Source organism: Chiloscyllium plagiosum, unplaced genomic scaffold (assembly GCF_037043375.1).
Source record: "Chiloscyllium plagiosum isolate Xiang-an unplaced genomic scaffold, Cpla_swu_hap1 HiC_scaffold_10, whole genome shotgun sequence".
Lineage (NCBI taxonomy): Eukaryota > Metazoa > Chordata > Chondrichthyes > Orectolobiformes > Hemiscylliidae > Chiloscyllium > Chiloscyllium plagiosum.
Window position 1 is genome coordinate 73098333 of NW_028270148.1, and position 26646 is coordinate 73124978.

The window sequence follows — 26646 nt, forward strand, 5'->3', positions numbered from 1 at the left end:
ACCTTAAAGCCAGAACAGAGGGTTAGGTTCAGGAGCAGAAATTCAGTAACCACGGTCATTAGAGAAACAGACCATCCAAGATTTTACATTACGAGAATGCCTGAAGGCATATTCAGTGGAACAGGAAGGCATTAATTTTAGTAGGAGCCAAATTACTGCAAATGCTGGAGATCACAGTAGATCGGACAGCATCCATGGTGAGAGAGCAAGCTTACATTTCAAGTCTAGATAGGTCTTCATCACCTGCTGTGATCTCCTGCATTTGATGTTAGGTTCATGTGATTAGTTGCATTGTCAAGATTTATGTGAATCTTATTACATCTGATCTTCTCCCAAAATTTCTTTCTACTTGGTTTACATTATTCTAGTATTCTCCAATTAGTTAGTTGCGCAGTATGTGTTATCACTAACGTCCCCAGCCCGAAGTCCAAATCTCAAATGGTGAGATGGATCTGGAGCTCTGACTGGATGCCCCGGTCTGGTTTTCTTGAATTCAATGCTAGGGTGTCCTGTATGTGGAGCGGTTGTAGCACTCTGTACATTGGTCTCATGTAGCTTAAATATAACTGTCCCACATCCTGTAATAAACATGCTTGGCCCCATTTCTTAGTTCAAGGGACAACAAATGCAGGAGATCACAGCAGATCACAGAGAGCTATCTAGACTCGAAATGTAAGCTTGCTCTCTCACCATGCATGCTGCCTAACCTGTTGTGATCTCCTGCATTTGTTGTTTACAAGCACACTTAAGGATCTGAGATACTCAGTTCGATATCTCAATATGCAAGCAGCAAATGCCTTATTTCAGGAACTAAGCACAGAAATAAATCCAAAACCTACCTCTGCAACCTCCTTTTGAAATGTTAGTGTCATCTGTGTTCTCCCAAAGACAAACGGTCCATTACGATTTGCAATATTCTCCAACCACTTGATAATGAGAGGTGTTGAAACACTGAAAGGAAGATTGCCAATGATGTGCACATTTGGAGGGTCTGTTCAAAAATTTAAAAAGATAAATATACTGTAAGTGACTGAATATGGCTAGGACCCAAATGCTCAATTTGATGCACCATCTTTCAGAAGTGAAAAATCAATGAACAATCCATGAAAAAAAATTGCTCTCCTATCACTGGAAGACAGAACGATTCCTTAAAAAGGAATAACCAGCAGACACAAGACAAGGTCAGCTGCTGGGTCAGTGGTAGGCAGAGGGAGAAACCAACAAGAGGGGAAAAACCACACTTAACCTCAAATTGTACCAATCTGCCAGCTGCAGATGCATCTGTCCACAACAATATTGGTAAAATGATCATTCAGTACTTGAAGAGATGACTGTCTTCACACTGACAATACACTCCATCGTGCTGTATGGTACTATCACCGTGCTAAATGGGATAGACTTCAAACAGATCCAGCAGCTTAGGATTGGGCATTCATGAGATGCTGAGGGCCATCAACAGCAGCAGAATTGAACCTCAGTGCAATCTGTAACTTCATGGCCTAGCTTATCTCTCACTCAACAATTATCATCAAGCCATGGGATCAAACTTGCTTCAGTGGAGAGTGCAGGAGGGCATGCCAAGGAGCAGTAGCAGGCATACCTGAAAATGAGATGTCAACCAAACAGGACTATTTGCATGTCAAACAGCATAAGCAACAAGTCACAGGCAGAGCTAAGCAATCCCACAACCAACAAATCAGACATAGGCTCTTCCTGCCACATCCATGAATGAGATATCATCTAAGAATTGCCCACTGACATTCAGTGGTGTTACCATCACTCAATCCTCCACAATCAACAGCCTGGGGGGTTCCATTTACCAGAAACTCAACTGAACTCACCACGTAACAGAGTGACTACAACAGCAGGTCAGAGGCTAGGAAGACAGCTTGATTCCCCAAGTCTTGTCCACCATCTTCAAGACAAAGGTTAGGAGTGTAATGGAATACTCCCCACTTACCTGGATGGTGCAGCTCCAAGAAGTTTGACACCATTTAGGACAAAGCAGCCTGCGTGATTGGCATTGCATACATAAGTTGAACATTCACTAGTTAACTCAAAGGAGTATCCTGTTCCTAGAAGTTATATTTCCTGATCTCTGAACTTTCTCTAGGTAAGGAAAAATTGATCAGAATAGGGCCACAAGCATTTCTCTGGAATATTTGAGTGTATCCTTTGGAAACTGAACTGAAGGAAAATAACACAAGTACAAAGCTGATTCTCCTCGCCCCAATTATAACACGGGTGTGGGCGTTGAGGTTGACAGCCAGATTAACACCCTCAAAATAGTATTAAATAAAACCAGACAAGTTGAATATTTTTGGTGATTTTGGAACATATAAAAGGATAAAGTACTTAAATCCAAGAAATATGATCAGAAACTGCTGGAAATATTCAGTAGGCCAGACAGCATCTATAGAAAGAGAAATAGAGTCAACACTTCAGGTCTACAATCGTCACTAGTTCTGACCAAATGACCTTTGTTTCTCTCTGTACAGATACTGCCAGACATGCTGTGCTAAAACTACTCACTTGCATTAGTGTGAAAAAAATCCTTTCTGCTAGCCTTCCATAAAGTACTCAGAGACAGCCTGTGAGTACTTGATTTCCCAGCAGCCTGAATCTAGTTTGGTACAATATTAAATATCAATGTCAAAAGAAAGAAAAAAAAACATGTAAAAACATAAAAAAGCTGCAGAGCAATTTAAAACATAGAACAATAAAGCAATAGCTGATAATTTTTTAAAAATAATTCACAAAAGTGATCTTTATAAAGTGCCAAGCAGCAGAGCTAAATAATAAAATCCTTTTTTGCCCTTTTACCCGTAAGCAGCAGAGTTTGACAGATAGGTTGCTCCAGTCCTTCCTTCATGATCTGGACTTGAAGCTGAACCTAAGGAGTTAGGGTACCTTTACCTCTAGTGGGGCAGACCATGAGCTTGGTTGGAATTCACACAAAAGTGTAGCCAGTCAGAAGCAGTTAATTTTCAACTTGGGTTTCCCTTCTCTCCTGAGGTGGATTAGGATATGGGCCTCTCTGCCCAGAAATCACTTGCGCAGAGGCAGGAAAGCATCAAGCACAGCCTATCTAATTTTCCAGAACTCCTTCCTTGCCTTCTATATGCCCAAAACATTCATCCCACACTCACCTTCACTTCCTTACACTCATATACCCTGGTTCTAGGAGGTTTGAAAATCAATACCCCAGAACAGGAGTTCAGGGTTGTTGTGAAGATGGGAAGACATTCACCCTCAGCACTCCAACCCTCTAGCTATCACAAGTCTTTATTTTGCTGCAACTCATGCTCCTCATGGCCTTCCTGATTTGTTCTGCTATCTTGACTCCCACAGACCTCCAGGGAATCTGCACGTGCATGGGAGGGAGAGAAAACGTGGCCTCAAGCGGCAATGATATGAAGCACACATTTTAACTGCTCAAACACTTTAGCACAAACACGGTGGTAGTACCAATAAAGGCAAAATATGTAAGGTGTGTTTGAGCATCCCTAAGGCATGGACCCAGCGCTCAACATCTTTTTTAGCTCCATTCTCCCTGACCTTTTCTTCCTCCCTATCTCCATGCAAGCTGCTACTCACTAACAGATCCTCCTCCACAAATCCCTTGGTAGCCTCTCTATCACAAGCCCCTCATCATCCCTATTCTCCAGCAGAAAGCCTCTGCCTTCAATATCCCACACTATCCTCCAGGAGGTACTCTCTCCCAATGTCTCAGTCAGCAACCTTCCATTTTAAGCCTCTCCTCCCCTTCTCAGACATGTCACAGTCATGACTTGAGCATTGAGGGTTCAGGCTGAATGAAACCTTCACATGCTTACTGTTTCTCCAATCACAGCCTATTTCTCTACCATATGGCAGTTTATAAGGTCACCAATGAGCCAACAGCAGCAAAATTAGAAGGGAACTGCCCTGTGATTGGAGGATCACCTCCTTTCAGAACCTGTCATTTCAACTTTCCTATATTTTGAGCATTGGTTCCGAACAAATGTTGGATAACCCAGGTCTAAATACATTTTTTGTAGTGACTGTAACAAGGTCAGCCAAGTGGACCATTTAGAATAGGAGTGCCCTGACTGGGGCTGTTAATCTGGTCCAAACAGTGAGCCCTAATTGACAGAAAAACAGGAGTGTCCTCCCCTTCACTGTTTTGATAACACAGTGATGTGAAGGGCACTGCTTGTCACTGGCCACTCGGGTTTTTTCCCATCTTTCTGGTGGTGGAAATTGAATAAAGATTTGTGCACCTCGTGTCTTTCACTGTCTCACACCTATACACACACACCATGGGTGCTGGGGAAAAAATAAGCACTACCGCAGTTAGGTGGTAGTGTGGGGGAAAAGAAAAAGAAAAAAAAAGTGTCTCCCCTTCACTGTTTGATCACGCAGCATTGCTCTTTGATGTGAAGGGTACTGCTTGTCACTGGCCACTCGGGTGTTTTTCCCTTTTGAGAGTTGGATCAGTGTGAGTGTGCACACGTGCAAGGACTCTCCTCCTTGAAGGGGACTAGCTGCCCCACATCGGGAGAGAGAGGAAAGAAGAAGGAAGAGGAGGAGGAAGCAGAAGGAGGTGAGAGCTTTTGAGTCTGGGGCCTACTTTTAGAGCTACAGCCTGGGTCTCACCCAGGTCAAGGGAGTGTTGCTGCTGACCTGGGGCCCACTCCCACTGCTGGTCTCTGGGACCCCGCCCGACCTGCCTCAGCTGTTGCTGCTTGGGGCCTGCCTCACTGCTGCTGCCTGGGACTTGCCTTGGGGACCCTCCCCAACAGGCCTGCCCCCACCATTGTGACCAAGGGCCTGCCTAGGACTTGCCTGAGGCCTGCCTCCACCACTGAGGCCTGCCTCCACCACTGCTGCCTAGGACTTGCCTTGTCCCCTCCCCAGGACCTCCACCACTGCCACTGCTGGAGACCCACCTCCACTGCTACTGCCTGGGACTCGCCTTGGGCCCCTCCCCACAACCTTCACCACTACTGCTGCCTGGGACTCGCCTTGGGGACCCTCCCCAACAGGTCTGCCCCCACTCGCCCGAGGCCTGCCTCCAACGCTGCTGTTGCCTGAGGCCAGTCTCTACCGTTGCTGACTGGGACTCGCCTTGGCACCTCCCAGGACTTCTGCTGCGGCCAGAGGCTCACCTTCACCGCTGCTGCCTGGGGCCTACCAATTTCCAGCAGCAGAGTATGGCGAGCCCGAAGGTCGCAGGGCCCAACCGCACCTACGCCGGGGTAGCCGCTGCCTTAGGCTCGGCTGTCGCAACCCCCTTCCTGCAAGAAACCCACATTACCCTGGGATACGAAGCCATCTGGCTCCTGGAGTGGCTGGGGGGGGTCTACATGAGTCACCTCACCCGCAGATCTGGCAGGGTGGCTATCTTGTTGGCCCTGCATTTTCAGCTGGAGATCTTGGGGGTCAGAGAGCCCGTGCCAGGCCGTTTGCTTCACCTGACGGTTTGGTTGGGGGGCGCGGTGCTTCACTTGGTGAACATCTACGCTCCCCTGGCCGGGCCGAGGCAAGCGAGCTTCTTCGGAGAAGTGTCCAGTCATCTCATCTCCGTTGACGAGAGCCAGTGCATCGTCCTCGGGGGAGATTTTAACTGCGTCCTCAAGGACAGGGACCACGGTGGTGCCCGCACCGGTTGGGCGTCAGGGAGGAGGTTGGCGACTTGGTCAAGTGCTTCGATCTGGTGGACGTCTGGTGGAATCTCCATCCCAACTCCATCGCCTTCACCTTCGTGAGGCCTGGGTCAGAGCGTCCAGAATCGACCGTCTGTACGTTTCGCAGGCGTACGCCTCCTGCTTTCCGATGGCCTCCATGCGGCAGGTGTCGTGCACGGACCATCACCTGGTGTGGGCAGCACTCCTTCCATTCGGTGCCAGGCTCGGCTCGCGTTCTGGCACTTTAACAACCTGCTGCTGGAGGACGAGCGGTTCTGGGACTCGTTTTGTCATTTCTGGGCCAGCTGGAGAAGGAAGCAGGGAAGCTTCCCCTCCCTGAGGCTATCTTGGAACAGGGCGGTCATCGCCCTGCTGCCAAAGAAGGGGGACCTTCGTTCTTTGAAGAACTGGCATCCGGACTCTTTCCCCCCCCCCCCACCCCCACCCAGCATGGAATACAAAATCTTCGCCAGGGTGTTGTCTTCTCGCCTGGCTTCTGTGCTGGCCCACATGATTCACCCGGACAAGTCCTACACAGTCCCAGGCCTGAGGATACACGACAACATCCACCTGGTCCGAGACCTGATCCATTTCTGTCGACGGGCTGGTCTGCCAAGCGCCTTTCTGTCACTCGACTAGAAGGCGTTCGACAGGGTCGATCACTAGTACCTGCTCAGGACTCTGCAGGCATTAGGGTTCGGGACGCAGTTCGTCACCCAGATCTTTTGTACGCCGCCGCAGAGTGTCTGGTTAAAGTTAACGGGTCCCTGACGATGCCTCTTCGCTTTGGGAAAGGAGTAAGTCAAGGCTGCCCGCTGTTCAGCCAGCTGTATTCCCTGTGCGTGGAGCCTTTCCTGCGCCTCTTGGAGGGGGTTGTCGGGGCTGGTTCTGCGCAGCGCGGGCACGGGGGTGCTCCTCACTTTCACCGACCCAGCTGACCTGGGGAGGATGCGCGAGTGCCAGGCCATGTACTCGGCGGCGTCTTCCGCCAGGATCAACTGGGCCAAATGTTCCGGATTACTGGTCAGTCCATGGTGGGTGGACTCTCTGCCAGAGGAGTTACGGGGGCTCAGCTAGCGTACCACCATCTCCTCTACCTGGAGGTCTACCTCAGCCCAGCTGAGGAATCCTGGCCGGCCAACTGGCAGGAGCCAGAGGCCAAAGTCTCTGCTTGCCTCGGCTGTTGGACAGGACTATTCGGTGCTATCTTACAGGAATAGAGTGCTGGTCATAAACCAGCTGGTGACTGCCATGCTGTGGTACAGGCTGGTCACTTTGGAACCCTCCTGGCTTTGTCACTGACATCCAGAGAACATTGGTCAACTTCTTCTTGATAAAAAGATGCACAGGGTCACTGTGCAGGTTCTGAGTCTCCCTATTGAGGAGGTCGGTCAATCACTGGTGTGCGTCCGCACCCATGTCACGACACTCCGCCTTCAGACCTTGCAGTGATATCTTTACGCGAGCCTCCTCCTAAGTAGTGTGCCCTGGCAACGTATTTTTTCCACCAGGTATGTAACCTCAACTACAACACGCAGCTCCTGTTTGTTGATCGTGACGGTTTGGAGGTCGCCCTCAAGATGCTGCCTATCTTTTACCAGGACCTGATCACTGTCTGGAACGTGGTCAAATCGCGTTGCGCCTACCCTCCGGCAGGCGTAGCGGCTGTCGTCAGGGAGCCGTTGCTCAGGAATCCGCACCTCTGTACACATGGGTTCGAGTGGCTGTCAGAGGGGAGGGCCATGGCTGTGAGGGTGACCAGGTCAGGGACGTGCTGGGTGCCAGGGGCCTGGGCTAGATGCTGCCACAGGACATAGCGAGCAGGGCAGCGGTGGACGTCCAGTACGTGACCACCGCCATTCGACGCCTTAAAACAGCAGTGCTCGGACCCGACGTAGTGCACCAGTTGGAGGATGCTCAGGTGTGCGGTGGGATCCCGTCTGCGCTCACCCCAGCCCGGCCAGAATTTCACATTGGCCCCAAGGTCCCGTACTTCCTGTGTCCCACAACCTGAGCCGCCTCTGGAATTTTAGTTTTGTCCCTTTTTAAGGATGTAAAAAGGAGGGCCCTGTAGCGACTGCTGCTGCACACAGTTCACCTCTTCTCCCTCATCCTGTGTCCGGACACACCTTGGCGTGCCCATTTGCCACCGGGCGGTGGGGATCCCCAGTGGAGGGCTCTCTATGCGGGAGTCCTCCCCATTTCTCTCAGGGATCTGGGGTGGAGGGTGCTGCACGGAGTGGTCCCCTGCAACCGCAGATTGCGGTGGTTCACAGACTCCCAGCACAACTGCTTGTTCTGTAGTGCTTTGGAGTCTGTGAGCCATGTGTATATTGTTAGTGGGTGTTTGCACTCCCTTTTGAATTTTCTTAAAAACCACCTCCTCTGCTGTTGGTTGCACTTCAGTCCCACGCTACTGATCGTCGGACACCCGGTACACAGGAGGGAGGGCAAGTCTGAAGACCTCCTCACGGGGCCTGCTCCTGGGCCTGGCCAAATTGGCCATAAACATGTCCAGGCAGCGGGCCGTGGAGGGGGTCGTTAAGGCCGACTGCCTGCCCCTCTTCTGTGGTTACGTTAGAGCCCGGGTGTCCTTGGAGAAGGAGCATGCGGTCTCCACCAATACCCTTTGAGTTGAGGTAAACACTTCTAGTATCATACTGCTATTTGGGAAGCTTAAAGATCATTCAATCCTGCTAAAAACTGGGCCCAGTACATGAAAAGAGTGCACTATTTTTTTCCAAACAAATGACATTGTGGCAGATAAAAAGCAATGAGTAATGCTCTTGACAGGTTGAGGACCTGCAGCTTTTTTGGTTATGAAGAGCCTAACTTTCCCTGAGGTACCAGATACTAAAATCTTTCAAGAGCTGGCTATTTAGTAAAGAAATATTACAACCCCAAGCTTCCTCTAATTTTGAGATGTTAATTTTACCTGGCAATTCAAGAACCAGGGGAATCAGCACTGGGATTTTTGACTAGGTATGACTTTGGTTTAACACTTAATAAGCTGCTGACTTACTGTTTGGAATGTGGGATTAATGACGCAACCATGCAGAAATGCCAACAGTGAAGTCCAGTTGGGCTTCAACAGGCACTACAACTTGCTTTATCATTGGAAAATGCAACAGGTGGAGCATAAAAGTTGCTGGGTATTCCAATGGAAATCAACATTGTCAATAGTCCGACTAAGCTCAGGGAACACTACTCGAGTACACCCTGTGTACCGGGTGTCCGACGATCAGTAGCGTGGGACTGAAGTGCAACCAACAGCAGAGGAGGTGGTTTTTAAGAAAATCAAAAAGGGAGTGCAAACACCCACTAACAATATACACATGGCTCACAGACTCCAAAGCACTACAGAACAAGCAGTTGTGCTGGGAGTCTGTGAACCACCACAATCTGCGGTTGCAGGGGACCACTCCGTGCATAGCCCCACTCAGGACAGAAAACAGAGGCACTCTAGATCAGCACACAATCAAACCCCAAAACAAAGCCAAGCCTTAACATTTTCTTCACGATCCGGGCCAGTAAGCCGTTATAGATGCTGCCAACTCAGGAGAGCAAAAAGCCCCACAAGACCTGAATTGAGTAATAGAACTCATAGGCCAGTATCCAAGAAAGTGCACAACCTGGAAAGTCCACCGACATCTTGTTTGTAACAGTTAAATTGCTTTACAACATTCAAATTCAGAACCAATTAAAATAAATGTCTGGTTAAACTGTCACTAATTTTAAATGCAAGTGGGCGGCACGGTGGCACAGTGGTTAGCACTGCTGCCTCACAGCGCTTGAGACCCGGGTTCAATTCCCGCCTCAGGCGACTGACTGTGTGGAGTTTGCATGTTCTCCCCGTGTCTGCGTGGGTTTCCTCCGGGTGCTCCGGTTTCCTCCCACAGTCCAAAAGATGTGCAGGGTCAGGTGAATTGGCCATGCTAAATTGCCCGTAGTGTTAGGTAAGGGGTAAATGTAGGGGTATGGGTGGGTTTCGCTTCGGCGGGTCGGTGTGGACTTGTTGGGCCGAAGGGCCTGTTTCCACACTGTAATGTAATCTAATCTAAAATCTAATCTAATCTAAATACTAGCACAGCCATTTCAGTGCTGCAGAACCAGTCTTAAACAAAATTCATTCTGGACTTCAACCCTTAAGTTTGCACAAGGCCTGAGCTAGCCTGAGAACTTACACCAGGGAATCTTTACAGCTTAAAAAGGTACAACTTCAGTTCCAGTTTCTTCTGAGAAGCAGCTGATTCAGTAACCAGCAATTAAAGTAAAAGGCTAGATTGGCTCAACATTTTTCAATTTCAGAATGGATGCCAAATTAAATACAGTAGCGCCTCGACTTACAAACTTAATCCATTCTGGGACCTGGTTCGCGAACCGAAAAGTTCTTGAACTGAATCAATTTTTCCCATTGTTCGGATAGCGTAAGAATGCTTGGACGTAGCAACGAACGCTGTTCACAGCGCATGCGCCAAAGACGAACTGAATGAGATCACGTGGGACCCAAGAGCTTTTGCGTTCAACAAGTGCGTAGCAAAGCAGAACAATGAAACCACGTGGTCACACACGGGCTTTTTGTGTTCGTACCTTGAATTTCTTACGTATGTTAAAGCAAAATTTTACATACAATCCTGTTCGTAAACAGATTTGTTCATCAACGGGGTCGTTTGTATGTCGAGGCGCTACTGTATCTGGAACCTTTTCAAAAAGTTCTAGGGCCTATCAAAGGAGCCAAGTGACCTTGCATGTTGCCCAAGAACCAGTTCAACAATTCAGTTTCGTCGACTCAGTGTCATTCGCTTTACGGGCAAAAGTACAGACAGAAACCAGAAGGCTGAAAAGCGAAGGAATCATCAAAACAATCTAGTTTGCGGAATAGACAGATTGTGAAGTTGCACGGGTCAGTTTACCTTCGCTGGCATTTTAAGCAAACTGTTTCTCGCAGATGAATAAATACCTAATCCCTTGCACAAAGGAGTGATCTGCAAAGCTGGCAGGCTGGGAATTGGCAGGGAGGGGGGTGTGTTCCCTTCATGAAGTTGGACTGAGCACTCATACTTGCGATTGGGGATACATGAGGATTTCCAGAAATAGGAGAAAGGGAGGTCTGCAGATGCTGGAGATCAGAGCTGAAAATGTGTTGCTGGAACAGCGCAGCAGGTCAGGCAGCATCCAGGGAACAGGAGAATTGACGTTTCGGGCATAAGCCCTTCTTCAGGAACTCAGGAACATTTCCTGAAAAAGGGCTTATGCCCGAAACGTCGATTCTCCTGTTCCCTGGATGCTGCCTGACCTGCTGCGCTGTTCCAGCAACACATTTTCAGCTCCGATTTCCAGAAATATGCCACAATTAATACCCATAAAGATTTGTACCAATATGTGAGACTGCCAAGTGGGGTATCACCAGCCTGGCCAATCTTTCCGCAGATGATGGAGAAATTTGATAAAGTCCACCACAGGTCGTCATTTATCTATATGAGTTGACCCAGTGGAGAAGAACAGCAAATGCATCCAGGACTTTAGGTACTGTAAAGCACAAATATGCCCAGACAGAGGATGGTTTGGTGGTCATATTTGGAGTCGGGAAGTTACACTAATACCTTTACGGACATAAATTTAAAATAATAATGGAACACAAACCCCTGCTCAGTCTACTTAAAGAGGTCAAGGCCGTGTTGCCCATAGCCTTAGCATTATAGCCCACAGCTGAATTCATTCTAAGTGCATATAATTACAAGCTAGCACACCGTCCTAGAGGCCAAAAAGCAAATGCAACTGCAGCGAGTCACCTCCTGCCGGCAGATACACCACCGGTGATACTGCCACGGGAAGAGTCTGTAATGGTTTTAAATTTTTATGGAAACACTTTCTCTCACAGCTGAACAGGAAATGACATTGCCATAGGAAATTACATCACCAATGGAAATAACATCACCAATCCAAAGAAACCCGAACATATAAATAGAAAGTAGGGCTCATCAGCAGTGCTTCATCCGGAGGCTCACTGAAGAGGTTACCTAGTATGGTGACGAAACGTCTGAAAATGAACTTGTAGTTCAGTGAGCAAACCTACATCCAGAATCTCAACCTGAGCTACAAATCTTCTCAAAACTCGCTAAATTGATTTAGTTTTTTGAAAAACTGATGAAGATTGATTGATGAAGGCAGAGCGGTTGACGATATCTGTACAGTCTTCAGGAAGGCACTTGACAAGATTCCGCATGATAGACTGGCTAGCAAGGTTAGATCACGTGGAATCCAGGGAGAGCTAGCCATCTGGATATAAAATTGGCTTGAGGGTGGTGGTTGAGGGTTGTTTTCAAACTGGAGGCCTGTGACCAGCAGTGTGCCACAAGGATCAGGCTGGATTCACTGCTTCCTTCATTTGTATATAATGATTTGGATGTGATTATAGGAGAAATAGTTACTAAGTTTGTAGATTACACCAAAATTACTAGCGTAGTGGACAACGAAGAAATTTATCTCAGAGTACAATGGGACTTTGACCAAATGGGCCGATGGGCTAAAGAGTGGCAAATGGATTAATTTAGATAAATATGAGCTGTCGCATTTTGATAAGGCAAATCAGGGCGGGATTTATACACTGAATGGTAAGGTCCTGGGGAGTGTTACTGAACAAAGAGACCTTGGAGTGCAAATTCATAGTTACTTGAAATTGGAGTCATAGATAAACAGGGGATGAAGAAAGCGACTGGTATGTTTGCCTTTATTGGTAGTAACATGGAGTATAGATGTTGAGATGCCATGACGCGGCTGTATGGGACATTGGTTAGGCCACTTACAGAATATAGCGTTCAATTCTGGCCTTCCTGCTATAGGAAAGATGTTGTTAAACTTGAAAGGGGTCTGAAAAGATTTACAAGGATATTGCCAGAGTTTGAGGGCTTGAGCTTTAGGGAGAGGCTGAATAGGCTGGGGCTGTTTTCCCTGAAGCGTCAGAGGTTGAGGGGTGATCTTATACGGTTTATAAAATCATGACGGGCATGGGTCGGGTGAATAGCCAAGATCTTTTTCCCAGGGTAGGGGAGTCCAAAACTAAAGGGTAAAGGTTTGAGATGAGAAGGGAAAGATTTAAAATGGAACCTAATCAGCAGAAGGGGGTGCATGTATGAAATGAGCTGTCAGAGGAAGTGGTAAAAGCTGGTACAAATACAACATTTAAAAGTCATCCAGATGGATACATGAATAGGAAGGATTTAGAGGGATATGGGCCAAATGCTGGCAAATGGGACTAGATTCATTTAGAATATCTGATTGGCATGGACAAATTGGACTGAAGAGTCTGTTTCCGCGCTGTATAACTATATGACTCTAATTTATGTCTGATGATTAGGAATAGTGTAGACATAGCTACGTTGGTGGGGCAGTGCCCAGATTGTTAACAAAAAACAAAAATTACTGCCCACAGCTCACCACATTCATATAAACGGTGGATCTGATTGCATGCCAATTATATAGGCCCTTTCATGAGGTCAATGTTCGTAGTCATTATGAACACACCAATGTCGCTGGGTGTGCACAGAGTTCATTGTCAATTGCAAGGACAACAATAGAAAACCTGTGCGGATCTTTTGCAATACATGGACTCAGAAGTGTTGGTTACAGATAAAGGGCCATTTTTTACCAGCAGTAAATTAGAGTATTTCCTAAAGTCGAATGGTATTTGACAATATAAGGACAGCTCCGTATCATCCATCATCTTAACAGTCCAGCAGAAACAGCAGACCAAACTTTTAAGGCAGACTCAAAGAAACAGCCTACAGCTGCACTAGATAATAAACCGTCCCACTACTTCTTTGATTATACGACCACACCCCACGTAATTACAGGGATTACTCCAGAGTTGCTAATGGGGATAAGATGCCTTGCCAGGTTAAATTTGATCTCCCCATACGTGGGAGGAGGTGTGCACATGTGTGCGAAGGTATCAGGAATGCAATTGCTGAACACAAGACTCTGCTAAGCAAGAGAGACCGTTTACTTCAAGGGATGAAGTTTGGTGTAAAACTATGGGAACAGCCACGACATGATCAACCTGAATTCAGGCCCAGTGACATGACATTCAGGCAGGTACAATGGTCCTGAATAAGCATGTGGACCATATGAAAGCTGAAAATTTGCAAACAGCGTGGGATCAAAACCTGCATTATTCCTCTTGCCCTTGATTGATACTGAACCCATGGGTCCTCTCTCTCCATTATGTGTTGAGGATATCTCTGAATCGGAAATATACACAGCGACGGTGCTGCTTTGATGCCTTTGCTGCATGAAGAAAAGAATGAATTTCTTCTGAAATTATGGGAACACGAGGCGAGCTACTGTGTATTACACACCAACCACATCAGACACAGAGTTGGAGGAACCCAGAAGGGGCTACAAAAAGAGAGGGGGGGGGATGGAGACAGAGAGTTGTAATGAGGCCAGCCAGGTGGACTTCATAGAATATATGAGTCCGCTGACTGGGTTGTTAATCTGGTCCAATCAAGGAGCCCTGTCTGACAGATAAAAAGAGGACAGTTACCACACTTAGGTGGTAGTGTGAGGGTTTAAAAAATAAATAAATAAAACAGGAGTGTAAGGGCAGTGTTTGTCAAAAAAAAAAGAGGACAGTTACCGCACTTAGGTGGTAGTGTGGGGGTTAAAAGAAAAAAAAAACCAAAAAAAAAAACCAGGAGATCCCCTTCACTGTTTTTGATCACACAGCACTGCCCTTTTAAAAAAAATAAACCGAAAAGAAAAAGAAAAAAAAAAAAGGACAGTCACTGGACTATTGGATGACACACTAAAGAGGCTCCATCAGCTCTTTCAAGTGTGAGAAAAGATTTTTTGAAGATTGCGGCTTCTTGATGCTCCGGACAATATTTGTCCCTCAACTGACATATCTGAAATGTTGGACTTTGAAAAATCATTTGAAGTGCCATATATCAGACTGTAGCAAATTGAAGACCATGGGATTAAAGGGCAGTGACACTAAACTGTTTGCAAAATAGACATTAGTTGTGGACAACAATTTCTCTGGCTGGACGCAAGTAAATATTGGTGTTCCCCAGGCACTGATATCAGGAATACTGTTGTTTTTGATATAATATAATAGAAACTGCACTTCAATAGCACTGTATTGTCCATTACGATTACAAAAAATCGTAAGAATAAGTTATTTTTAAGGCCATATCAACAGCAACATGTGATGAGAGATTAACCAGAAGCGTTCTTATCATAAAGCCATTAACTTAACTACTTGCAAGAAACCACAGTTCTTAACTTAATAATGAACCTGCTGTATAGTCACAATGAACATACTTATAATTTACCTCCTCCCTACTCAAATAAATATCTGAACTGACTATCAGACAAGCATGAATAGTTGCAAGTTGTTGCTGTCTCCTCCATAAGAAGGAGCCCTATTAAGCAGCCTAACAGTGAAATCAGACTTTAGTTTGACTATTTGGAGGATCAAAGTTAGTGGAATTCAGGTTCCATAATAGCCAGGGTATTTGTTAAGTGTTATCTTTCTACATTACTTACCAGTTTAAGAAACAATGTGGCTCATTCATTTCATCCTTCTGTTAATTCTGTTTGTGAGTTACATAAACTATTTAAGATTAGCTTCAGGTTTACAAATATTTTAATATGTTATTTTATATGTTAGAAAATCTGACCTCATCAAGAACTTGCATTTTATAGGCAAATCATTCACTGGTTTAAAGCATTAGAAACTTACAGTACTTCTGTAGCACCTGGCACACGGTTTTCACTCAATACATGTCAACAGAGAGATCACACTTTTAATTATAGTTGAAAAAGTATTGTATTCATAAACAAGGCTGAACAGGCTGGGGCTGTTTTCCCTGGAGCGTCGGAGGCTGAGGGGTGACCTTATAGAGGTTTACAAAATTATGAAGGGCATGGATAGGATAAATAGGCAAAGTCTTTTCCCTGGGGTTGGGAACTAGAGGGCATAGGTTTAGGGTGAGAGGGGAAAAGATATAAAAAAAGAGACCTAAGGGGCAACCTTTTCACACAGAGGGTGGTACGTGTATGGAATGAGCTGCCAGAGGATGTGGTGGAGGCTGGTACAATTGCAACATTTAACAGGCATTTGGATGGGTATATGAATAGGAAGGGTTTGGAGGGATATGGGCCGGGTGCTGGCAGGTGGGACGAGATCGGGTTGAGATATCTGGTTGGCATGGACGGATTGGACCGAAAGATCTGTTTCCATGCTGTACATCTCTATGACTCTAAGTCTTTTTCTTTTCACTTTCTACGTCTTATTTACCAATTTGTCATGAATTATTTTTACTGTTGTATTATACATCAACTTTGTATTATGATCGGAGTATGACATTTAAAATAACACTAAGTCAATGACTAATCTTTGAAAAATTGAATTATTCAATAACTTATAGCGACAATGAAGCATCATTGACATTAGGTAGAACCAACTAGCATCCTGAATTCATATTTTGCATATTCTTTCATTAAAGCAATGAAGTTAAAATAAATTCTAAAGAGGAAAAATTCTCAGATCAACTAATTACTGAAGAATCATCCAGTGAAGCTTTGTGGGTGGAGCTAAGAAATAAAAAGCAGATGGTGACGTTATTGGGGTTGTACTATAGACACCCAAATAGACAACAGGAATTAGACAAACAAATATGCAGGGAGATTGGGGAGACTTGCAGAACAATTAGGGTTGTCACAGTGAAGGATTTTAATTTTCCTAACATAAACTGGAACTACCATAGCATTAAGAGTTTAGATGGGGTGGAGTTTTGTTAAGTGCTTCAGGAAAGTTCCCTCAAGCAGTATATAGAGGATCCTTCTTGGGAAGGGCAAAACTCAACTTACTCTTGGAAAATAGGGTAAGATAAGTGACTGAGATGACAGTGAGGGAGCACCTTGGGACCAGTGACTATAATTCTTTTAATTTTAAAATACTTATCACAACACAACGCCATCCATGCTCTCAAAACCAATCGCAACATTGTCATCAAACCAGCAAATAAAGGAGGCGCCATTGTCGTTCAGAATAGAATGGACTACTGCAAGGAAGTATACCGACAACTGAACACCCAGGAATGCTACAGACAACTACAGGTCGATCCAACCAAAGAATACACCCGTGAACTGAACACATTGATCAAGACTTTTGATCCAGTCCTTCAGGGTTCCCTATGCACCCTCATCCCATATACTTCTCACATAGGGGACTTCTACTGTTTTCCAGAGACACACAAAGCCAACACCTGCACATCCCACTGTATCAGGCAATGCGACCTTGTGTGACATCCTTTCTGGCTACATCAAAGGCATCTTGAAACTCATTGTAGTGTAGACCTCCAGTTTCTGTAAGAAACCCTACAGATTTCTTACAGAAACCCAGCACCCACGGACTAGTCGAACCGGGAACATTCCTCGTCACAATGGATGCTTCAGCACTCTACACCAGCAAGCCCCACGATGGTGGCATCGCTGCAACAGCCCCAGTACTCAACACCAACAATGCCAATCTCTGAGCTTATCCTACAACTCATCCACTTTATCCTCGACTACAATGTTTTTACTTTTGACAAACAGTTCTTCATCCAGACACATGGAACAGCTATGGGGGACCAAAGTAGCACCAACATGCCAACGTTTCATGCACAGATCTGAACAAGACTTTTTTGCTGCACAGGACCTGCACCAACTAACAATACACCAGATATTTTGATGACATTTTCTTCCTCTGGAACCATGGCGAGGAGTCACTGCAGCAACTACACAGTGATATCAATGAGTTTCACCCAACCATCAGACTTGCCATGGACTACTCTTTAGTATCTGTCTCATTCTTGGACACATGCATCTCCATCAAGGATGGGCATCTGAGTACCTCACTCTACTGCAAACCCACAGATAACCTCACATTGCTGCACTTCTCTAGTTCCACCCTAAACATATTAAAACAGCCATCCCCAACAGACAAGCCCTATGCATACACAGGATCTGTTCAGATGAGGAGGAATGTGACAAACACCTGAAGGTGCTCAAAGATGCGATCATAAAACCAGGGTACGATACTCAACTCATTAATCGCCAGTTCTGACATGCCACAGCGAGAAACTGTAATGACCACCTCAGGGAACAGACACAGGTTGCACCCAATAGGGTACCCTTCATTGTCCAGTACTTCCCGGGAGCCGAAAAACTACGCCATGTTCTTTGCAGCTTGCAACACATTATCGACAAGGATGAGCATTTGCCAAGAACTTCTCTACCCTCCATTTCTCACCTTTAAACAACTGCCAAACCTTAAACAGACAATTGTTTGCAGCAAACTGCCTAGCCTTCAGGACAACATCTAACAACACCATACAACCCTCTCATGTCAACCACTGCAAGGTGTGTCAGACTGTCAACATGGATACCACCATTACCCGTGGGACACCACCCACCGTATATGTGGCAGGTACTCATGTGAATCAGCCAACGTTGTCTATCTCAGACACTGCAGGCAAGGGTACTCTGAGGTATGCTAGATTGGCAAGACCAAGCAGATGCTATGACAACAGATGAATGGACACTGCGAAACAATCAACAGACAAGGGTAATCACTCTCAGTTGGGGAGCAGTTCAGCGGTCAGGGACATTCAGTCTTGGATCTTCGAGTGACCATCCTCCAAGGCGGACTTCAGGATAGGCAACAATGCAAAGTGGCCGAGCAGAGGCTGATAGCCAAGTTTGGTACCCATGAGGATGGCCTCCACTGGGATCTTGGGTTCATGTTACACTATAAGTGACACGATACATTCTCTCTCACACAGGCACTCTTTCATACTCATACACTCACACAGAACCTCTCTCTCACAGACACGCACCCCCACACCTTCTCACAGGCTTAAACTCCATTACACACCCTTTACCAAGCTTTTACCACACAAACACACACTCTCTCATACACACACAAACTCTCTCTCATGCACATACACACAAGTGTATGGGGTGAATTTGAATTTGCAGATGCATTCTATTTTGCTCAAATAATGCACAATCTGCAAGTAGTCAATGCAGGCAGTCAATACATTTAATATTTTGTAAATTCTACTTTGGAAACAAAACCAATCTGACTCAACATTGGGATACAGACAGACTCTGACTTCATCCCTCTAATGCACTGCCTGAGCTGAGATGTCATCTTTTGTTATAAAACCTTAAGTTATCTTGAGAATGTGACTGAAAAGAAGTTCTGGGATTTATGTATTAATGAATCGAAACATGCAATCCATTCTAAATGGTCTGAGTTACTGGGAGAGGTTAGACAAGCTAGGACTTTTTTCTTTAGAGTGTAGGAGACTGAGGGGAGATCTTAAAGAAGTGTATAAAATCATGAGAGGCATGGATAGGGTGCATGCACTCAGTCTTTTTCCCAGGGTTGGGGAATCGAGGACGAGATGGCATCACTTTAAGGTTAGAGGGGAAAGAATAAAAGGGAACCTGACAGGCAACATTAACACGGAGGGTGAAACTATCGGAAGGATGTTGTGAAACTTGAAGGGGTCAGAAAAGATTTACAAGGATGTTGCCAGAGTTGGAGGATTTGAGCTAGAGGGAGAGGCTGAACAGACTGGGTCTGTTTCCCCTGGAGTGTGGAGGCTGAAGGGTGACCTTATAGAGATTTATAAAATCATGAGTGGCATGAATTTTAAAGGTCTTTTCCCTGGGGTGGGGGGGGGGGGGGGGTTCCCAGAACTAGAGGGCATAGGTTCAGGGTGAGAGGGGAAAGATATAAAAGGGATCTAAGAGGCAACCTTTTCATGCAGAGGGTAGTGCATGTGTGGAATGAAGTGGTGGAGGCTGGTACAATTACAGCATTTAAAAGGCATCTGGATAGGTATATGAAGCAGAAGAGTTTAGAGGGATGTGGGCCAAGTGCTGGCAAATGGGACTAGATTAGGTTAGGATAACTGGTCAGCATGGATGAATTGGACCGAAGGGTCTATTTCCATGCTGTACATCTTATGACTCTATGATATGGAATGAGCTGCCAATAGAAATTGTTGAGGCGGATACGTTAAGAACGTTTAAAAGGCATTTGGATAAGTACATGGACAGGAAATGTTTAAAAGGATTGGGCCAAGTGCAGGGAAATGGGGTTAGCGTAGATGGGTATTTTGGTCAGCATGGACCAGTTTGTGCCAAATGGCCTGTCTCCACACTATAGGACTCTATGACTCTATAATATCTTAAAATCTCTTACCAAACAAAACTTACCACCTTCCCACACATTTTGAAAATGCTTTGGAAAAGCCCTTTCCAGCTTGTAGGTCAGAATATCTCCGTGAATGATGCGCATTTTCCCAGGTGCTGCTTCATCCAGCAACTACATGGATACAAAGTGATAATTATGTTACAAAGTTCTTGTCTTTTATCCACACCTTCCAAGTGAAACTGTGATTAATACAGAATTCAGTATAGTGACTTCATAGTTTATTTACTTAAAAGATAAAAGTTGGGACATCAAGATGGAGGCAATTCTACTTCAAAGTATTCCACACATGAATAGAATGAAGTTTACAGTAGTTGGAGATGGGAAGGCTCTGCATAAGTATTAGAACAACATTGATAGTGTTTAGATCTTATATAAGAGGTCTATTTTGGTGAAGGGATCCAATATTTGCCTCAAGATAATGATGATTTTCAAATACAATTTTACATGAAAAACACTTCTGTTTATTTTGGGAAATTGCTACTAGAGCTCAAACAACTTGGGTTTTGTGTAACAATAAAAACTGAGTAAATATCAGGTTAACTATTTGAAGCCAAATCCAAATAAGCATTAAAAAAACTAAGATCATATTTATACTGACAGATTTACTCATTTTCCCATCATTGTCTTGGCTGCCTTTTCAGCTTGTAAAGTTTAAATCAAGCCACCTTTCAATACTGCTTATTTACATTAATTTATTTGATTACTAAGCAAAGTTGTTACCTGTAAACCAGGAATAAATCTAGTATCTTTTTCAACCACAAGTAATTCTGCAATGCCAGTATTAAGAATTGATCGAGTGATGCCACCTGGGCCCGGGCCCACTTCACAGACATAGGCGTTCTTCAGATTCCCAGCATGCCGAACTATTTTATCTGAAATAGATGATTTATTTTTTAAATGATAATTACTCACAAGATTGGGTCATCAAATTACATTATATAGATTGAACAGAAAAAGAGACAAACAGACTCCGGAGTGTAGAATACAGGCCTCTTTTGAGTCAACTATATCTAGACATCGTTAAGGGTCAGAAACAGGAGGGAAGTAATAGTAGCAGACTTCAACCAACCTAGTAGTAGCTTGGATAAGATCTGTGTTAAAGGAGAGAGAGCACAAAATCCTTAGAATGCTTCAGAAGATCATTTTGTAGCCAGAGTTAAACAAATCCAGCAAGAGAATAGACAATTCTGAACTTAGGGTTTTTGAAATGAAACAAAAAAGTACGGAGTGCTTCCTGGTGGTAATAATCATAATTCAGTTAGATTTCATGCAGTGTGGATAATATTAAATAGAAGCCTACAGTAAAAGTCTGATTTGGGAAAAGGTTAATGTTATGTAGTAATGTGTTTTGGCAAAATTGCTACTTAAAGGTAAATTAGTGTCAAAAGCAATGTGAGTCAGTTTCTCAATCTCAGAAACAGATTGAGAGAATTCAGAACAAATATATTTCCTCGAAGAAAAGTGGGGATGGTTGGGGGCTTGTAAATCTGGACTTGTCCTCAGACCTTGATCTCAAAGAGCATTTGTGGTAAGACAAGGCAAAAAAGGGAAGCTTTAGTCAGTTGCAGAGAGCTCAACACTGCAGAAATTTCAGGGGAGTGTGGAAAAATGCAGAGGTGAAATTGAAAAGAAAATTGTCAGTGTAGGTATGAAATTATACTGGCAAGTAAATCAGAGAAAACACAAATATGTTGTATAAACATACTAAGAGTAAGAAAGTAACCAGGGAAATATTGCAGCAGAAGGATCAACAGGATGTTAAAGAAAAATATTTTCTTCAAAAGGATCTTCAAACAACTGCTGTTTTTGATGTGACCTGGTCCTTGGTGTATTGTGCATAATTTCAAGATTTCAAATGAAATTAAACTGGCAAGTATAGTACAGTGCAGAAAATAATAACATACATTATAGATATTGGTGAAATCGGCCAACACATAACAGATGAAAAATTAATGTTGAACAGTCTGATACATCTATTATTCAAACACACTATCAAAAAAGAACTAATTTGTAAAAGCCATTTATGAAATATTACAGCACAGGAGGCCTTTCAGCACACTGTGCCTACATCATTACCTAGAGACAATCACTTGCCTTTGAATAATTATTTAGATAAAATAATATGCAATGTCCTTGAGCGCCTCAATTGAACCTGCCTCTACCACAATTCTAGGCAGTGCATTCCATACCCTAAATAGTCGCTAAATGAAAACGTTTTTTTTCCCACACTTCAACCTTGTTTCTTCAACAGATCACTTTAAAAACATCCCTTGTTCTTGTTCCATTTATAAAAGGGAATCATTTCTTGATGTCTGTTCTATCCAGCCTACTCGTGATTTTGAAAATCTGGATCAGATAGAGTCATAGAGCTGTACAGCATGGAAACAGATCCTTCAGTCCAACCCGTCCATGCCGACCAGATATCCCAACCCAATCTAGTCCCACCTGCCAGCACCCGGCCCATATCCTTCCAAACCCTTCCTATTCATATACCCATCCAAATGCCTTTTAAATGTTGCAATTGTACCAGCCTCCACCACATCCTCTGGCAGCTCATTCCATACACGTACCACTCTCTGTGAATAAGTTGATCTCTTCTTAGCCTTCTTCTCTCTAAGAAGAAGTCCCAACTTCTTCAACATATCCTCGTAACTGAAGTTTCTCATCCTTGGGATCATTCTTGTAAATTGCTTTTGTACTCTCTCCAACGTGATCACATCGTTCCTATAGTATAGTGTTCAGAACTGTACTTAATATTTCAGTTGACATCCAACAAGTTTAAGAATCTTAAAGAAGTTCAATATCACCTCTTCACTCTTGTACTCTATGCCCCTATTATTAAGGCCAAGGACTTTGCTTTTACAGCTCTTACCATATGTCCTGCCACTTTCAATGATCTGTGCACCTTTAAATCTTGGTCCACTCACTAGCCCCTTCCCCCTTTGTAGCCCCTACTTTATATTGTCTTTCAATATTCTACCAAAATACATGACTTCACAATTCTCTGCATTCAACCCAATTTCCACCTATCTTCCCACTCCACAATCTTGTCAATGTTCTTCTCACCATTTAATTTTTGTGTTATCTGCTAACTTTGAAACTGTCTCCTGCACACAAAGATCTGGATCATTAATAAATACCAAGAAAAGTAAGGGTATCAAAACAGTTTCCTGGTGAACACTACAAACTTTCATCCAGCCTGAAAAATATTCGTTGTCTGTTGTTTTGTTTCTTATCAAACAGTCAACTTTGTATCCATGTTGCTACTGACCCTTTTACTTCTTCAAAATCTCTAACTTTCCTCACAAGTCTGTTGTTATGTGTATCTGAATCAAATATCTCCTGAAGGTACATGTTCACATCAATAGCGTTACCCTTATTGAACCTTTCTGTTACTGCTGCAAAAGACTACAGCAATTTAGTTACAAGACAATTTCCCCTTTGGAAATCCATGCTGACTCTTGCCAATCAACCCATCTTTTGCTATGTAATCTAATAATTTTATTTGGAAAGGCAAGGACTGATTAGGGATAGTCAACATGTCTTTGTGTGTGGGAAATCATGTCTCACAAACTTGATTGAATTTTTTGAGGAAGTAACAAAGAGGATTGATGAGGGCAGAGTGGTAGATCTATATGGATTTCATAAGACGTTCGACAAAGTTCCCCATGGGAGACTGATTAGCAGGGTTAGATTTCACGGAATACAGGGAGAACTAGCCATTTGGATACAGAACTGGCTCGAAGGTAGAAGACAGAGGGTGGTCATGGAAGGTTATTTTTCAGACTGGAGGCCTGTGACCAGTGGAGTGCCACAAGGATCGGTGCTGGGTACTCTACTTGTTGTCATTTACATAAATGATTTGGATGCGAACATAAGAAGTACAACTAGTAAGTTTGCAGATGATAACAAAATTGGAGGTGTAGTGGACAGCGAAGAGGGTTACCTCAGATTACAACGGGATCTGGATCTGGATCAGATGGGTCAATGGGCTGAGATGTGGCAGATGGAGTTTAACTCAGATAAATGCAAGGTGCTGCATTTTGAGAAAGCATATCTTAGCAGGACTTATACACTTAATGGTAAAGTCCTAGGGAGCGTTACTAAACATTTTTATGGGGAAATTTGCAGAGTTATGAGGAAAGAGCACATGATTTTTCTTTTAATGTGGTTTCTAATAACTTTTAATGATCCTACTTCAATTCAAATAGCATTCCACAGCAGGAAGTAAACTAGGAAACCATATCATCACTGACTAAATTAAATTTTGGTTCTCAATTGTGAATTGACAAAAGCCAAAAACTGCTACAGTTTCATCTACGTATTTACTTTAAGCAGACTGATTCTCAAGTGCCAAGCCATTGTCTCAAGAGCCAAGCCATTGTCTCAAGATTGAGTGAAGCAGTTCAACTTTTGTTCCATCCAAAATATAACATTATCTGAAGATTGTTTTGAGAAATTCTCTTTCAGGATAGGGTTATAATGAAATTTAACATTAAATATAATCTGGATTATAATGTATATACATTGGAATTTTATTCTGAGATGTTTTCTCAATTTTATTTTAAAATATTAATATACAGATTTATCATTAACTCTATTTATTAAATGAAGTACACATAGTTCACAGTAGTAACATGTTTAAATAACTGAGTTCACTGATTTGTACATGACGATTTAATCAAACAACATCCTAGTCACAGACATGTAAGAATGAGAAGATGCACTGATAAAATGTTGATGCTTTAAGTGTAAAAGTAGAGAGTAAAATCTTAAATCTAATATTTAAAATGTTCAATTACCTGTTAATCTTAAATCCAACAAGAAGTTCTGAGATAGCTGCTTTTTAGCTCTCAGCTTATATAACTTGATAATTTCTCCTATGGTGGGAAGAGGAGGCAAACGAGAAGAAATCATTTTCCCTGTTGTCATGGTGCAAGCTCTTTACATTCCTGAAAGAATAGAATAATAAGTTACCAAACAATACACTATTACAGGAAAGACTTCTCAAATTCATAATGTCTTTTAGATTAAATTGGGAATTGCATTGGCATTTACTTATTAGTGTTTAACAACTGTTGAGCAGCCAGAGGTTACTGGCATCAGTTCGTCTGGGTTGGACCCCTCAGATCAATTTTGCAGTTTACCAATATCAGATGGAGAAAACACTTCAATATATGGTCGATTATAACATTTAATTATATTATTCCACAGGCCATCTAACAGGTTATTAACAACTATTCATATTGTAGCGTTGTTGATATATTTCACCCCGAGTAGTATGCAGATGCACATCATTCCACAGGGTACCTGCACAAAATCTGACTTCACAAAAAACTAATGTAATTTGACATTGATTTTTGTCAGTACCACAGTACATTTCAAGTATAGACGTGCAGAAATTCCACATTTCCTAACAGCTTCTCACTGCAGAATACGTGATCATGAGGCCCAAGAAAAATGATGGCATACAGCAGCAACTCATTGGTGCCATATTTTGGATCATGCAATGTATCTTTTCGCCCATTTCTCACACAGCAGTGCCACATTACACAATGAATAAAATAGGTTACAAGCACTAAAAAACTTTAAAATGGCCTAAAATGTCTGCTCAGAATAGACTGGTAAGAAAATAAGAAGTAGGAGCAGGAATAGGCAATTCTAGCCCTCAGGGCTAATCTGCTATTTAATATGATCATGGCTGATGTGGTCTCAGCCTCAACTCCACTATTGCATGCTTGCCATAATCTTTCAACCTGTTACTAATTAAAAATATATCTATCTATCTCCTCCTTAAATATTTAGTAAGTGTCCCAGCAACAACCCACTCTGGGGTTGTGAATTCCACAAATTCATGACCCTTTGAAAAGAATAATTTCTCATCTGTTTTAAATCTGCTAAACCTTATCCTAAAATTATGGCCTCTTGTTCTAGACTGCCGCATGTGAGGAAACATCCTTTCAACGTCTATTTTGTCAATCTCCTTTAGCACCATTATATACGTCAATCAGATTTCTTCTCATACTTTTAAACTCCAGAGAGTATAGGTCTTAAGTACTCAATCTCTCTTCATAATACAATCCCCTTATCTCTGGAATCAATCTAGCAAGCCTCCTCCGAACTGCCTCCAATGCAATTACATCCCTCCTCAAGTGAGGGGACCAGGTTGACATAGAATACGCCAGGTGCAGTTTCACCAATGCCTGGTACAGTTGCAGCAACTTCCCCAATTTTACATTCTATTATTTTAGCAATAAATGCCAAACTTGCCTTTCCCTTCCTTATTACCTGCTGTTCCTACCTATTAGTTTTGTGATTCATGCACATGGAACCCAGACCACTCTGCACCAAAGCACTCTAAAGTTTCTCTTCTCTTGAAAAGAGAATTGCCTTTCTATTCATTCAATCAAAACGGTTAAGCTCACGCTTATCCTCGTTTAAGTCCCAAATTTTGGCCCATTCACCTAACCTCCCTATATTTACTTGTAAATTTGTTATTTCTTCATTGCAACTTACCTTCCCAGCTGTTTTAGTGTCATCTGAAAAATTTGTGATCATACTTTCTATCCCCACATTCAAGTGATTAATATAAATTGTAAATAGTTGGGGCCCAAGGACTAAACCATGTGGCACCCCCTCCAGTTACATCTTGCCAACCAGAAGACCATTTATCCTGACTTCCAGCTTTCTGTTAGTTGG

At 43.5% G+C, this 26646-nt stretch overlaps 1 protein-coding gene across 5 annotated transcripts in view; it reads right to left on the reverse strand.

Moving 5' to 3' along the window:
• The window catches only part of tfb1m (transcription factor B1, mitochondrial), a 77784-nt gene that overhangs the window by 44548 nt on the left and 6590 nt on the right, over window positions 1-26646 (reverse strand). For all 5 annotated transcript variants that reach the window (XR_006312548.2, XR_015758470.1, XM_043696148.2 and 2 more), the window contains exons 2-5: window positions 24750-24899; window positions 20668-20819; window positions 19950-20058; window positions 840-991 (exon numbers count right to left, since the gene is read on the reverse strand). Coding sequence is in view for 3 of the 5 variants with exons in the window: in XM_043696148.2 (XP_043552083.2) it covers window positions 840-991; window positions 19950-20058; window positions 20668-20819; window positions 24750-24879 (543 nt within the window). In the remaining 2 variants the exon portion in view is untranslated. The remainder of the gene's footprint in view (window positions 1-839; window positions 992-19949; window positions 20059-20667; window positions 20820-24749; window positions 24900-26646) is intronic.